Source organism: Marmota monax, unplaced genomic scaffold (genome assembly GCF_021218885.2).
Source record: "Marmota monax isolate L192 unplaced genomic scaffold, Marmota_monax_Labrador192_F-V1.1 WCK01_AAM20220418_F8-fsc00353, whole genome shotgun sequence".
Taxonomy (NCBI): Eukaryota; Metazoa; Chordata; class Mammalia; order Rodentia; family Sciuridae; genus Marmota; species Marmota monax.
The window spans coordinates 279498-292162 of NW_026692700.1; the positions used below are offsets into that span (position 1 = coordinate 279498).

The 12665-nt window shown below is 57.3% G+C and overlaps 1 protein-coding gene across 1 annotated transcript in view; it reads right to left on the reverse strand.

Annotated features, from left to right (window-relative positions):
• Dnah17 (dynein axonemal heavy chain 17) overlaps nucleotides 1-10095 on the reverse strand; it is a 93722-nt gene extending 83627 nt beyond the window's left edge. The window contains exons 1-10 of the mRNA XM_046446652.2: nucleotides 9751-10095; nucleotides 8417-8610; nucleotides 7816-8008; nucleotides 7521-7620; nucleotides 7180-7265; nucleotides 6866-6991; nucleotides 6176-6328; nucleotides 5965-6051; nucleotides 4237-4404; nucleotides 3687-3803 (exon numbers count right to left, since the gene is read on the reverse strand). Of these exons, the coding sequence (XP_046302608.1) occupies nucleotides 3687-3803; nucleotides 4237-4404; nucleotides 5965-6051; nucleotides 6176-6328; nucleotides 6866-6991; nucleotides 7180-7265; nucleotides 7521-7620; nucleotides 7816-8008; nucleotides 8417-8610; nucleotides 9751-10095 (1569 nt within the window). The remainder of the gene's footprint in view (nucleotides 1-3686; nucleotides 3804-4236; nucleotides 4405-5964; nucleotides 6052-6175; nucleotides 6329-6865; nucleotides 6992-7179; nucleotides 7266-7520; nucleotides 7621-7815; nucleotides 8009-8416; nucleotides 8611-9750) is intronic.
• Between the last annotated feature and the right edge of the window lie 2570 nt (nucleotides 10096-12665).

The window sequence follows — 12665 nt, forward strand, 5'->3', positions numbered from 1 at the left end:
AACCCTTTCTCCTTCCCCCTTTCTGACCTAGCGTGATGATAAAGTGAAACTAGACAGTGACTTCCTATGAGAGCATGAAGCTGCGTCTGGGCCCTAAAGGGCGGGCGCCTCCTCCAGGACCCAGGGCAAGGACAGCTCTCTGGTGGTTCCGGGAACACATCTAGGCACCTGGGTGCTTCCGAGACCACCTGCTCCACACAGAGAAGGCCAGGACTCCTGGGTGTTGCTCATAAAGGTGACCCTCCCTTCCTCCCCACCTGCCCACCGCAGGAAAAACGCCCTAGGCAGGGCTCAGCCCCCATCCGAATGGTCCTCCCTATCTGTTGCTCCTCTTGTTCTAAACCACATTTATGGGGGAGAAATCTCCGGGTGCCTTTGGGGCCTGAGAGACTGCCATCCAGGAGAGCGTCCTGTCCTGGCTGTGTGAGGAGAGCCGGCGGTGCCCTGCTCCGAGTCACTCCACGTTGTGCAGATCAGCAGGGCCTAGCCCTTGGTTACCCCACGTTACAAAGCAACAGTTTGCCATGAGTCACTCCATGCGACTCCCTCTCCAAGTGGAAGGGCTTGGAAACTTGTCGGGGCAAGTAGGTAGCCACCAGGTATTGGACATAACTCCAGCTGCCCAGCGAAACCAGAAGGCACAAACCGAAACAAGTTCATTGCCCCGTGAAAGCATCAAATCAGAAGCACATGGGCCCATGGCTGTATCGAAGCCACATCAGGGAAACGAGGCCCGTGAGCCTATCAGACAAACCAGACCACCCGGTGATGCAGCCCCTCACCTAGGACACAGCAGAAGGGGCACCTAAGTGTGCCAACCTGTCATCCTTCAGACCACCTGGTGAACGCATCCCCAGATACAGGGGCCGGGACTCCTGACTGTCCCCAGGACTCCAGCTTGGTCATCTCCTGAGTGACCTGGTCCACCCTGCCTGCTCCCCCAGCCCTGGCCTTGGCCCTGGCCGTGCTGGAGTAGCCGGTCCTCCCCAGGCCTCTGGAGTTCTCAGGCTGGGTTCGCCTCATCTGGCCAGCCGCAGCGACTCCTTGGCACCTGTCATCAACCCCGTGGCCACTGTGAACACTTGCCCAGTCCTTCTGCATCCGCTGTACCCTTGTGTAAAGTGGGACGTGTGACGTGCGGGTTGCAGATAGAGGAACTGAGATTGGAGTGGGCTAACAGAATGCGTGGTTGCCGTGGTCTCAATTCCAGGGAACTGTGAGGACTCGGCGAATTAAACCCGGTGAAAGCCACGTAGCTTGTGAATCATCGTTATTCAATAAATTCCAATGTTGTGGAAAGACACAAAGATGTCGAGTCTGTGTTGCTGGCAAGGCTCACAGGGGGGAATTTTTTTTTTCCTATTCCCTGAGCCTGTTTCCTCCCCTGTACACCCAGGAATAACTACTCTAAGAGGGGACGAGCCAGCCACCTGGCCGGCTCAATCCTGCACTCTCCTCTTTGCCCTTTTGTTTTGGAGACCCCGACCTCGGGCTCTCCACGTTAAAGGACCGACTCAGAACCTCTGCGTTAGTAACCTGATGCGGCTCCACAGTAAAGATCTAGGCTGCAGTGAGCCACCTCCCCACGCAGCCTGGAGCAAGCTCTCCCAGCTACAGCCACTGGGTCACATAGCAAAGGCTGCTGTTGGGTGCTAGGCTTGGTCCGAAGTGACCCTCAATCACACGCCTTCAGCAGGGGGCAGTCGTCCTATTCTTCTTGGGAGGTCAAGATCCCATAAGGACGTCAACACACAACAGAACAGAGCGGCGGGGGTGGGGGTGCCCCAAGAAGAGAAGCCGGCTCGGCTCTCAGCCTCAGCCAGTGATAGGGAGGAAGGAGCCCGGTGGAGGAGGAGGAGGGAGGGGCCAGGTGGTGCTCGGAGGGAAGGAAGGACCTGGGGAGCACTCTAGGGAGAGTCCCAGGACGCGGCACGGTGATCAAGATTCTCTGGTGGCTAAACTCGAGCTGGCTCCTGAGGCCCCTCCTAGGTCATGAGTGCACGTCCCTGTGACAGCAGCGTCAGCTAGACCCCATGTGTGGTCAGCGAGCAGTCCCCACCCTGGACATCCGATCAGGCTCCGCATCCTCCACCTGACCCCAGGTGGTGCCTGGTCCCCAGGCCTGGCTTCAGCAGGAATCCTGCTCAGTTGATTTAGACAGAGTCCCTTTACCACGATGTTCCTTCTCTTAGTAGCTTTCATCTCCTGACCCCTCCTGCTCCTTGGCTATGGGTTCCACTCACCCACGCTGTGTTCAGAGTTGACCCCATTTCTGTCCCCCACTGTCAGATCCTGTTGCAGGGGGCCCTGTAGCCATTGCTATGGGCCCCAGTGATCTCTGCCTTACTGTGACTTTAATTTTTTTTCTTTAACCACAGCAAGGAGACAGCACTGATTTGCACTCGGTGGTATTTTGCTTAGGGTGCCAACAATCCAAGACTTAATTGGTCATCATATTTGCAGAGCTGCAAATGCCCACGCATCTGCATCTTTACAAAGGATGGTTAAAAGACAAAGGCACATCCTGGCGTGTGCTAGGAGAGATGTTTGTGCTCAGTCAGGGGCAGGGGGCTTCCTGGGTCCCCAGCCCAGCTCCAGGAAGCCAGCCCTGACATGCCCCAGAAAGATGGCCGGTCCTGGGAGCCCACGCAGCCAAGCTCAGAGCTGTGGCCCTCCCAGGCCTGTCAGGCCCAAACTTAAGGAAATCTACCTTGTGCAGTGTTAATCAGCCCTCCAATATGGAGCTCCAGCAAAGAGCAGTGTGACGTTTTGAGGAACCTATGATTTAGGGGGCTTTCCAGTGCCACCTGCTGCTCGGATAGAGAAGGCACGTGAGCCTGAGGATTCTGAGACTGACCAGACCTCCAGAAACCACCTCGAGATCCCCGGGCAGTGTCACCCCACAAGTGACGCCTTGCCAAGTTTCCTTCAGAAGAGGAGCTGGGAACCCCCAAAGCAGGTCCTGGCTCTGGAGTGGCCACATCCTCCCTCCAGTGAGTATTCCTGGCTTTTCTAAATGAATCTCTGCTGAGAGGTATTGAAATTCTTATCTTCATGTATATCAAGGACACCACCAGTCCTCAGTGGAGGCCCCCGAAGGGGACATGGGGGGTGAGGGAACTCTGGCTGGGAACCCCTGGGGACCCTCTTCTGGAGATAACTCTTCTCCATGACAGAGAGCAGAGGAAGACAAATGAGCCCCCCTGAGCATAGATCTGAGAGAGGGACAGAGACTGGACGTGGGGGAAACCAGACCACAGGCCTTCAAGAGCAAACATCAAAACCGTCACGTTTTGTTAGAGTCACAGGTCTGGGATGACTCGGTGACCTCACGTCGGTTCCAGAATGGGCCATTCTCGAGACTGAAGAAGTACCCTGAGACCCACCTGCCCAAGGCAGATAATATCCCCACAAAAGATGCTCTGCAGACTTCAGCAGCCCTGGGCAGGCAGAGCCAGGCGCAGGCCGTCACCTTCGGACAGGCGGCTTGGTGCTGGGTACCCCTCCCTCTCCGTCACACTGCCTTTCTCTGGAGGCAGCAGATCAGCCTCAGATCAGCCCTGAGCCTGGGCTCCTCGCATGCCCTGCTGGGAGTCTGAAGGGAGGGGTCTGGCCGCGCCTCTGTCCTGCTGGCTGATGTGGCCCATGCGGGACTCTCAGTGGGCAGCGCCCAGCTCCTCACTCACCTTCGCAGAGGACTCAATGGAGCTGCAGTCGTCAAACGCTTGGCAGAAGATTGTGGCCAGCCTCCTGTCCAGATCTTGAATCTTCGTCTCAAAGTCGGCGTAATCATTGTCAAAACTCTAGAAGAAAATGGTGGGTAGTCGGCTCGTGAGGCAGGGCAGTGGGTGGAGCCTCCCCCTGGTGAGAAGGTCTCGGGGGGAAGTCCAAGCCAGGGTGCCCATTGGTGTGGGTCTGCTCCTTGTGTGGTTTGGGTAACACCTTTTTCTTTTGGGGGGGCAGTACTGGGCACTGAACCCAGGGCCTCCCGCATCCTAGAGAAGTGTGCTGCCACGGACCCAGATCCCCAGCTTTTTTTTGTTTTAAAGTTTATTTGAGACAGGGTCTCACTGATCGGCCCTGCCTCAGCCTCCGAGTAGGTGGGACTAGAGGTGTGTGCCACCGTGCCCAGTTCCTTGACAACTTTTAAGGTGGTGGACTGCAGGTGGCCTGCTTCCTTCACACACCTTTCTGCTCCTTGGGCCCAAGCGCACCAGTCCCTGCCTGAGGACTTACTGAGTCTCCAGGGTCCAAGGGATCGTATTTGCACTCCGCAAAAACCTTCACCAGCTCAAAGACCTCGTCGTAAATCTGAGTCACCCTGCTCCCCAGGATGTTCCCCCGCACGCCCCCGAGCTCGATCTTCTCCAGCTTCAGAAACTCGATGGCAGTTTTATAGAGATCCTGGTGGAGAGAGGGAAACCCCCATGAGCTTAGTCCTTCATCTCCAGCTGAACTCAAGGGTCCTGTTACTAAGCCCACTCTGACCCTAGCAGGGAGGGCCAGGGACCAAAACACCCTGGTGACAAGACCATCGGGGCCTGTGTCCACCTGTGTGATGGGCTTTGAAGCTGTCTCTGGAAGAGAGAGAGAGAGAGAGAGAGAGAGAGTCGGAAGGAAGGGGTGTGCGCATCGTCTGCGTGTTAGGAATGCGGACAAGCAGGGGGAGGGAAGTTTGGGGTCTGGTCCTGACCGTTGCTGGTGGAATACGTCACTCGGTAAACAGCACTGTACAGAGACCTCCGTCTGCCCAGCCTGGGTGGCTCCTGAGGCTCTCGCCCGCTGAGGTTCTCTGCTCTCTGGAACCGTCCACACTGAGCAGCAGCAGGTGGCCCCTGGCAGGTGTGCACATCCCACTTCCTCTGCGGACTTCTGTCTGTGGACCTGCCCCTTCCCGAGGCCTCCGCACCTGCCCTTCCCCGCAGCCTGCTTCCTTCCTGAGTCTGGTTCCCTCTGTGCTCTCTGCTTTGCATCTCACCCACCCTAACCCTAACCCTAACCCTAACCCTAACCCTAACCTGTTGGCTGGTGCTTCTGTGTGTGATGTTCTTGTTTCCCAAAAGAGGTCCCCAAGGTCCCTAAAGGACAACCAAGTGCCAAGCCCAGGGCCAGGCAATGTTTAGAACGCAGATGCTCCTGTGGGGTTGGCGTCACTTCCAAGATCTCCTCACCCCCAGAGCCTTCATCCTGATTCAGAATCTGCGACATAGGAACCCACAGCCACCCGACCAGATCTCCGTCTGAATGAACACACAGGGATTTCCATCCTGCGTTCTAAGGGGGCTTCCCCGCTCTGCCTCCCAGAGGTGTGGCTGAGAAAGGTCAGGTCTTTCCTAAAATCCTACAGTTAACGCTCAGTGGTTCCAGGATTATCCCCTTCCCCATTTTTTTGAGTCACATGTGCACAGTTAAAAAAAAAAATCAGCCATGCAGAAGATGGCAAAGCAGACAGCCAAGCCTCCTTACCCCTCCATCTGGACCCTCTCCCCTCTTTCCCCAGGGAAAGCCATCCTGACCCACTTTTAGGTTTTAATCTGCTGTGTGTCACTCTGCGGGTCCACCAGGGCCTCTCAAGTCTTCCTTTGTGATAATTTAGTCACTACCTGCCCTTGTCCTCCAGGCCTCCTGACTGTGAGTGGTCATTGAACTTGTAGCTACCGGCTCGCGGAGTGAACTAAGGGCAGAAGCAACCCAGTGGGGGCCATTTCTGACCTTGGCAGACAGATTCAGCGGCCCCCAAGACTGAGTTTCTCCTTTCCCCAGGACACAGACAACTGGTCTTCACTTGTATTTTCCTTACTGGGAGACTTTTCTGGATATTTTATTTTTTATTTTTGCAATTCTGGGGATGGAAGCCAGGTCCCCCCATACTAGGCAGGTGCTCCACCACTGAGCCACCTGGGGGTCATTCTAGAAAGGCCATGTGGGAAGTCGAGGTGAGGTGCAACAAAGCTTCATTTTTACCTCAATCGTTTGGATGCGGTGGAAGAAAGAGTTCATTCTGGAGAACGCGAGAGAAGATGGGAACTCCCAGGGCACGGGGTCCTTGTTCTTTGGGGGGGAAGGAGAGAGAGAGAAGCCGTGTTTGTTTCAGATGCCCACCTACCCGACTGCCTGCCGGGGTGTGGCCGACGTGGGTGTTCCCAGTGTGCCCTGCCGGGGCGGGGAGTGGTACCTTGAAGAAGAGCTTCATGTTGGTGCAACAGAAGTCGTAGGCCTGGAAGACCTGCTTCAGGACGTGCACAGACAGCGAGATGCCACTCAGGACCTCCTCGATCTCGCCCTGCAAGCCCTTCAGGACCTCCTCGGGGCTCAGGAAGGTCCGCGTCTGGACAGAACAGAAGACAGACTCCTGGAGAGATGCTCAGGATGAGGAGCCATCCCCACGAGGCCGGGGGTCTGCTTCTTCTGACGGGGGACTGTCGCTTGGGCACTTGGCGTAACCCAAATGCCAACTGCTGAGCCATTTTCAGGGGACTGAGTGGCTTCCCATACTTGTCCCCTCAGCCTGTGCCAAAGCTGCAGTCAAAATGAATTTGGGTCACAGATGATTAGGGACCTTCCAGGAGTGGGAACTGAAGGCTGATTTGCATGCACGCAGGCAGCCTAGGGCTGCAGCCTTCAACCCAGTACTGATGACTGGCTAAGGGTGTGTGTTGAGGGACACAGGAAGTGCCTGGGTCTTGGGGTGCAGACTTCCTGGGTGAGTCTGCTCCTGCAGCGGAGTGGGCAACGTACTTCCCAGGCTCTGGGAGACCTCCAGAAGGACTCAGCCTCAGGATGCTCAAGCCAACATCCCAGCCCTTTCTCAGTGGCTGGGGAACGGAGGGGGCCAGGCCTGGCCGGGCGGGCAGGCGAGGCTCACCATCTCAATGATCTGGTTGCACAACTCCCGCAGGATGACGATGACCCTGGAGGGTGTGTTGTAGTGCTCCGAGGTGGCCCAGATGAAGGCGATGGTGTCCAGCACCTTGGCAATGAAGTTTGGGAGCTGGAGAGAGACGGGCACAGGCACACAGGGACTGGCTTTGTCATACTGCCCCAGCTGGCACTGGGCACCCAGGGGAGGGTCCCAGAGGACCTTGTACATCTGTGACAGAGAGAAGCCTGCAGCCCCCCGCTCCCCCAGGACACAGCCCCCATCATCACACACAACGTGAGCTTCCCCTGCCAACACACCACCGAGAAGTCGGCCTGTTCCATCTCCTCCAGCGAGATCCGCAGGGGCTTCAGGTAGAGGACGATGTCGTTGGCTTCCTTCAGCCCTGAGTGGAACAGGAACAAGCTCTGGTCATGGGGGGGGGGGATCCCGTCAAAATGGCACCGTGCCAAAATGGCTGGGCTTCCTGAGACCTGTTCCTTCAAGAAACAGGATCATTCTTGGAAGGAGAGGGCCGGGAAAGCGGCTCATGGGGGAGATGTATGCCCTCTGGAGTTGGTGGGCAAGGGTCCTGTCCAGCCCCTCCCAGGAGGCACAGCTGGCTTCCTCGGGGAACTCACGGGAGGTGTCCCGGGCTCACCTTCGGTGACGTTCATGTAGACATTTTGCAGGGCCGGCCAGTAGCAGCTTTGGGCTTTCTCCAGGATCTCCACTATTTTGTTCACTTTGGGCCTGTTGAGCTGAAAGGAGAGAAGATTCGGGCCCTTCAAGTGAACTTGCAGACCCTAAAATGAGGGCAGCCCGACTTGAGGCGGCTGGAGAAGGGGAGCTTGGGCAGGTCTTGGGAGACTCTGGGCAGTCAGCACTGAGGGGCTGAGCACCGGGCCAAGCCGCCCAGCAGGGACTCGGCCATCGCAGCCAAGCAGAGGCCCTACCTGCTCGTGGATGCACTTGAGGTTCATCAGCCGGGCGTCCCAGAACTGGAACTCAACCTGGGGCAGGGGGTTCAGCCCGTCCAGGAGGGCCTGGGCCGAGTCCTTGCTCAGCACGTCCCGGATCTGGTGGGACCAGTCGATGATAATGGTTTCAATGGCGTGCAGGAGGGAGTTGTCCGGGGAGGAGGGGATCCTGCCAGGCACAAGGGAGGACATGCTCTTCCGGCCACACACCTGCCACAGCCTCCACCTAGCCTAACATCCACCTGCTGGACCCCCTGCTGCCTCTTCCTGTCCCTCAGCACTGAATCCTAAAGCCGAGCACGCTGGCTCTCGGCCGTGTGGACGCTGAGGCTTCGTTCACATGTGTGTGCGGATTGCACTGGGGAGCCACAGTGTGTGAAGGGGTGGGGGTGGCTGGAGTCGGAATCCCAGGGACTCCTGTGCTCTTCCTTCCCTGCCCTGTGCCATCTACCCGACTTGGTGCCACCCAAGGTACCCTCCTGTCCTTGGGTGTTTCAACAGCTGCAAAACACAAAACGCATTTGCCACGAAGTGCTGTCCCTTGCCCCAGCTCAGGCGCCTCCTGTCCAGCCAGTACCTCTCCATGGACTCCAGAGCACCGTCCAGGTTCTCCAGGTTCTCTGGGATGGGCAGCAGGGTCTTCCCTTTGATCTTGCCGCCCATCACAAACATCTCGTTCTTGAGCTTGTGGACTTGCTTCACGATGTCTTCGGAGACCACCCGGGGCCAGCCTTCCATGTTCTCGCTCTGGTTGAGCAGAGAGTAGAGGACCTAAACGGAAAAGCTGCTGTCGTTCACCCCAGCTGCCCCAGGAGGCTGGGCCTCAGCCCTGGGGAGACGGAGTCCTCCTCCACACCAGGCAGCGGGGGCCATGGGTCATTTGACCTGGCAATGACAGCCCAGCTGCCTTGACTTTGCTGTGGCAAAGCCACCTCCAAAAAGGGAGGCCCACCTTGAAATGGTAGCATCTTGCCCGAAGCACTTGTTCCATGTAGTCCAGAATTGCAGAGACAGGCTGAGCTGTGTCCCCAAGTCTAAGGCAGAGTCCCACCCCCAGCACTTTGGGATGTGACATTAGCTGGATATAAGGGTCTTTAAAGAGGTAATTAGGGGTAAAATGAGGTCGGCAGGGTGGGCCCTAAGGTAAGAGGACTGGTGTCCTCACAAGAGGAGATTGGGACGGAGGCAGGCAGAGAAGGATGACCGTGAGAAATAGGGCAGAGGTGGCTTCTACATGCCAGAAGGTGTCAGGAGCCACCAGCCAGCTCTGCCCCTCAGAGCGCCAGTCTTCAGGACCACGGTGGAGCTTGGCCTGCTGAGGCCCAGCCCAGGTGCGCGATGCGCTGGCCCTGCTGCCTGGGACAGGGACCGTGCACTCCCGTCGGGCCTACTGTGCTCGCGACTCTTGGATTCGAGGCTGGGAAGCCCTGTCCATCACCTTGTACTGGGCCCTGCTGAGTGGCCACTGGGCATCTTATTTTCCCTTGAGTGTACACAAGGTGGGACCCAGGTTCTCATTCTGCAATGACTGTAGCAGGTCTGACCCCCAGGCATGCCCTGTGCCATACTGCACCTGCTGACAGGGCCAGGGAGGCTGCAGGACGGTGGCAGAGGGGTACAGAAAATGCCCGCCCACCCTCCTAACTCAGAATGGGGGAGACCTTCCTGCTGGTACTTGGTGGCCCACTCTAGGCGTCCGGCAGACTCTAACGTGGCCTGGAGAACCAGGTGGTGGGCAGGGCTTCTCAGACTGCACCACCTAGTCCTGTTAGGATGCAGGTCTGTCTGCATTTCTGACCAGTTTCCACGTGCGGCCGCAGTGTCTCTAGGCTCCTCACTGCGAGTGTGAGGGACAGACTGTCCCTCCTGAGTGTGGGACCCAGCCCCTCCCGGCCTCCTGGACACACGCACCTCTTCTACCACCACGATCAGCTGGTCCACGGGCAGAGGGCTGATGTCCCCATAGAGCAGGTTCGTCTTGTAGTTGAGCTTGTTGATGCTCTCTGGCTTCGTCTTGATAAAGTAAACCCCCTTGGTCTTGAGGGACTCTGGGAAGCCCAGGCAGGGGACGATCATGCCGGTGGCATTGAGCGTCAACACCAGCACGGTGACTTCTGGCTTTTCAAAGAACTCTGTGAACAAGGCCAAGTTCTCCTCGGCTCCGATCAGCTTGCTCCACTTGTCCGGCTTGAACTTGAGGATGAGGGAGGCGATTTCCTCCAAGTACTCGAATCTGACGTCGGGTGTAATGGTCATCTTGGTCTTGACTCACGCCTCTGGCCTCTGTGCGGTGAACAGACAGGTGTCAGATGCGCTCCCAGGCCCCCATTGCCCGCCCCTTGCTGGGCCAACGGAGTTCTCCCACCAGCCCACGGAGCCTTGTTTAGCTGTGGATGGGCTGTGGCGGGGGACGGGCCAGGAAGTGGTGTCCGGGTGCTGTGGCTGGACACCGGCCCTGGCCCTGCTGTGGGGTGTCACCAATGGAGTAGTGTGTGCGCTTGAGTCACTTGTGGCCACCAAGTTAGTTGGTTAAGAAAGACAGAGAAGAACACTGGAGGAAGACAGAGGAGGTGACCTCCCCAGGCATTCTGAAGGCACCGGGGAGGAGAGGACAGAGGGTGGTAGAAAGGGCCCAAAGAAGGGACAGAAGACACCTCACCCCAGTGCATGTGAGAAGCAGAGGGGGAGGGGCGGCAGACCACACGCCGGGTGCAGAGTCCAACTGTCCCCATTGGACCCCAGCCACCGTGGGCCCAGCTGTGCCCTGTTCTGCACCCTGTCCCTTTGGACCCTGGAGCCACTGCTCAGATGCCCAGGGTGACTCCCCTGTGGCTCTTCCTTTAAGAAAAGAGGATACTAGAGAATTGGGGTGAGGGAGCTCCTTAAAGAACCCACCGGAGGCCCAAAGGTGAGACATCCAGGGCCTCACTGTGAGCACGGTGTTTAAGGAAAGGCCAAAGCTCTCGGACATCAATATATTTAGCATGAAAATATTCTTAAATATCAAAATTAGTGCAAACCAATTCATTTAAAAATATCAAAATCTCCCATGAAGGGGCTGGGTTGGGGGTGCAGGGAGGTGAGGTCTTCGAGGGCAGAGTGGGGCCTGCCCTGCACTTGTGGACGGACAAGGAAGTCTGGCGCAGTCTTTCCACAGCAGTGAGGGGGCCCTGGGGCCTGTGTTTGCTCTCTTGCAATTGCCACAGTGCAGCTCTGACAGATGGGGTGGGTCACTCAGATCCCGGCCTTTTGTTTGCCCAAAGCTATGGGTTACGGTCTGCAGGTCCCGACAGGCCCACGCTATGGAAAAGGTGGTATTTCGCTCAGCTCCTGCGTCGCAGAAGACAACTGTGTCATAAGGGGCAGGAGTAGGCTCTTCAAATGGCCTGGGGTTTGTGTCACTGTGAGAGAGCGCAGAGCCATACACAGAAGAAACTTGTAACGGCCCACAAGCAATGCCCATCTGATTCAGGCCCACCCATGACCAACAAGGGGACACTCAAGGCCCTTCGGCTGCATAGGAAGAGCCACATGTGGCAGTAACAGATCACATGCCATTCGTCCGAGGCCCAGGAGGGCTTTGTGCACGTTGCTGAATTTGTCTCCACTGGCCTTGGAGACAGAGTGGCAAAGGGAAGTTGGGGGAGGCCCCTCCCATAAGTCTGGCCACGTTGGTGGTGCTACTGGGGTTGGAGGAATGTCCTCTTGCTTTCTGATTTCATGGACTTGGACTTTGACAAAATCAACTTTTCTTCCAAGAATGGGATCAGAATGGGGTCCCTCTCCAGCTCTTCTCTGTGTGGTCCCCCGAGTCCCTCTCCCAGTCAGCTGGTCTCATCCCAGACTGCTGGTCTGCCATCCCCTGGGGCGCAAACCCACAGATGGCAGTCAGTAAGTAGGGCTGTCTCCCCTCCCGGTACCGACGCTTTGGGAGGCAGGCAGATGTGGCCATCTTTGGGGCAGGAACAACTTCTCAGGGAGGTGGCTTCTGGGAGAAGCCAGTGGGTGGAGGCGAGTCTAGCTTTAGAGCGGCTGGGGGGCGGGCACTAGGGATCCAGAAAGGGACTGGGCAGGTCCTAGGCCGCCTGCAGGTTGAGCCAGACCCCTGACCAGCTCCAAACAGGAGCAGAGCCTCTGCTGGCTGAGTGGGGTCTGCTGCCCTCGAGGGCCTGGGCTCCCACCCTGTGCCCTGAGGCCCCTCTGCTCTCCTAGACCACCTAACTGTCCGTGGCTGCTCACCAGCTTCTCACAAACGTTTGCTCCTGTCTCAAGCAGGACGAGCCTTTCCCCCAAACAGGAAAGAAAATGGCTCCTGTCCCTTGAGGGGCTTCAACTGTCACAGAACTTCTGGAAGTCTCAGGTCACCCGGGGCTTCTAGAAGTTTCTCTTTAGGACCAAATAACCAGTGGCAGTGCAGCAGATGAGTGACCAACCACAGCTCACCTCACCCCCAACAGCTTCCTCAAGCCCATACGGGGGATAGTGGTACCACAAAATGACCCACTCAAGGTCCAAGCTTCAGCTGGCACAGATAAAACCCCCAGTGTGCGCACCCCGACGGGACAACCAACACAGACCATCGACCATTCTCAATTATCTGATTTCTCTCACCAATTAGGCAAGTTTGGGAGTCCAGTCTGCAGGGGGAAGGAATGGAATAGATCCCTTGGACTCCACATGTCTCTGGACAGCTGTGGGACCTTCCCTGATGTTGCAGCCGCAGGATTGGCTCATTGTGAGAGCATCTCAACTGTGTTTCTGTGCTCGAGGATGAACAACCTTCTCCCGGCCCCTGCAGGACCCTGCTCCGTGCACACGCACAGCTG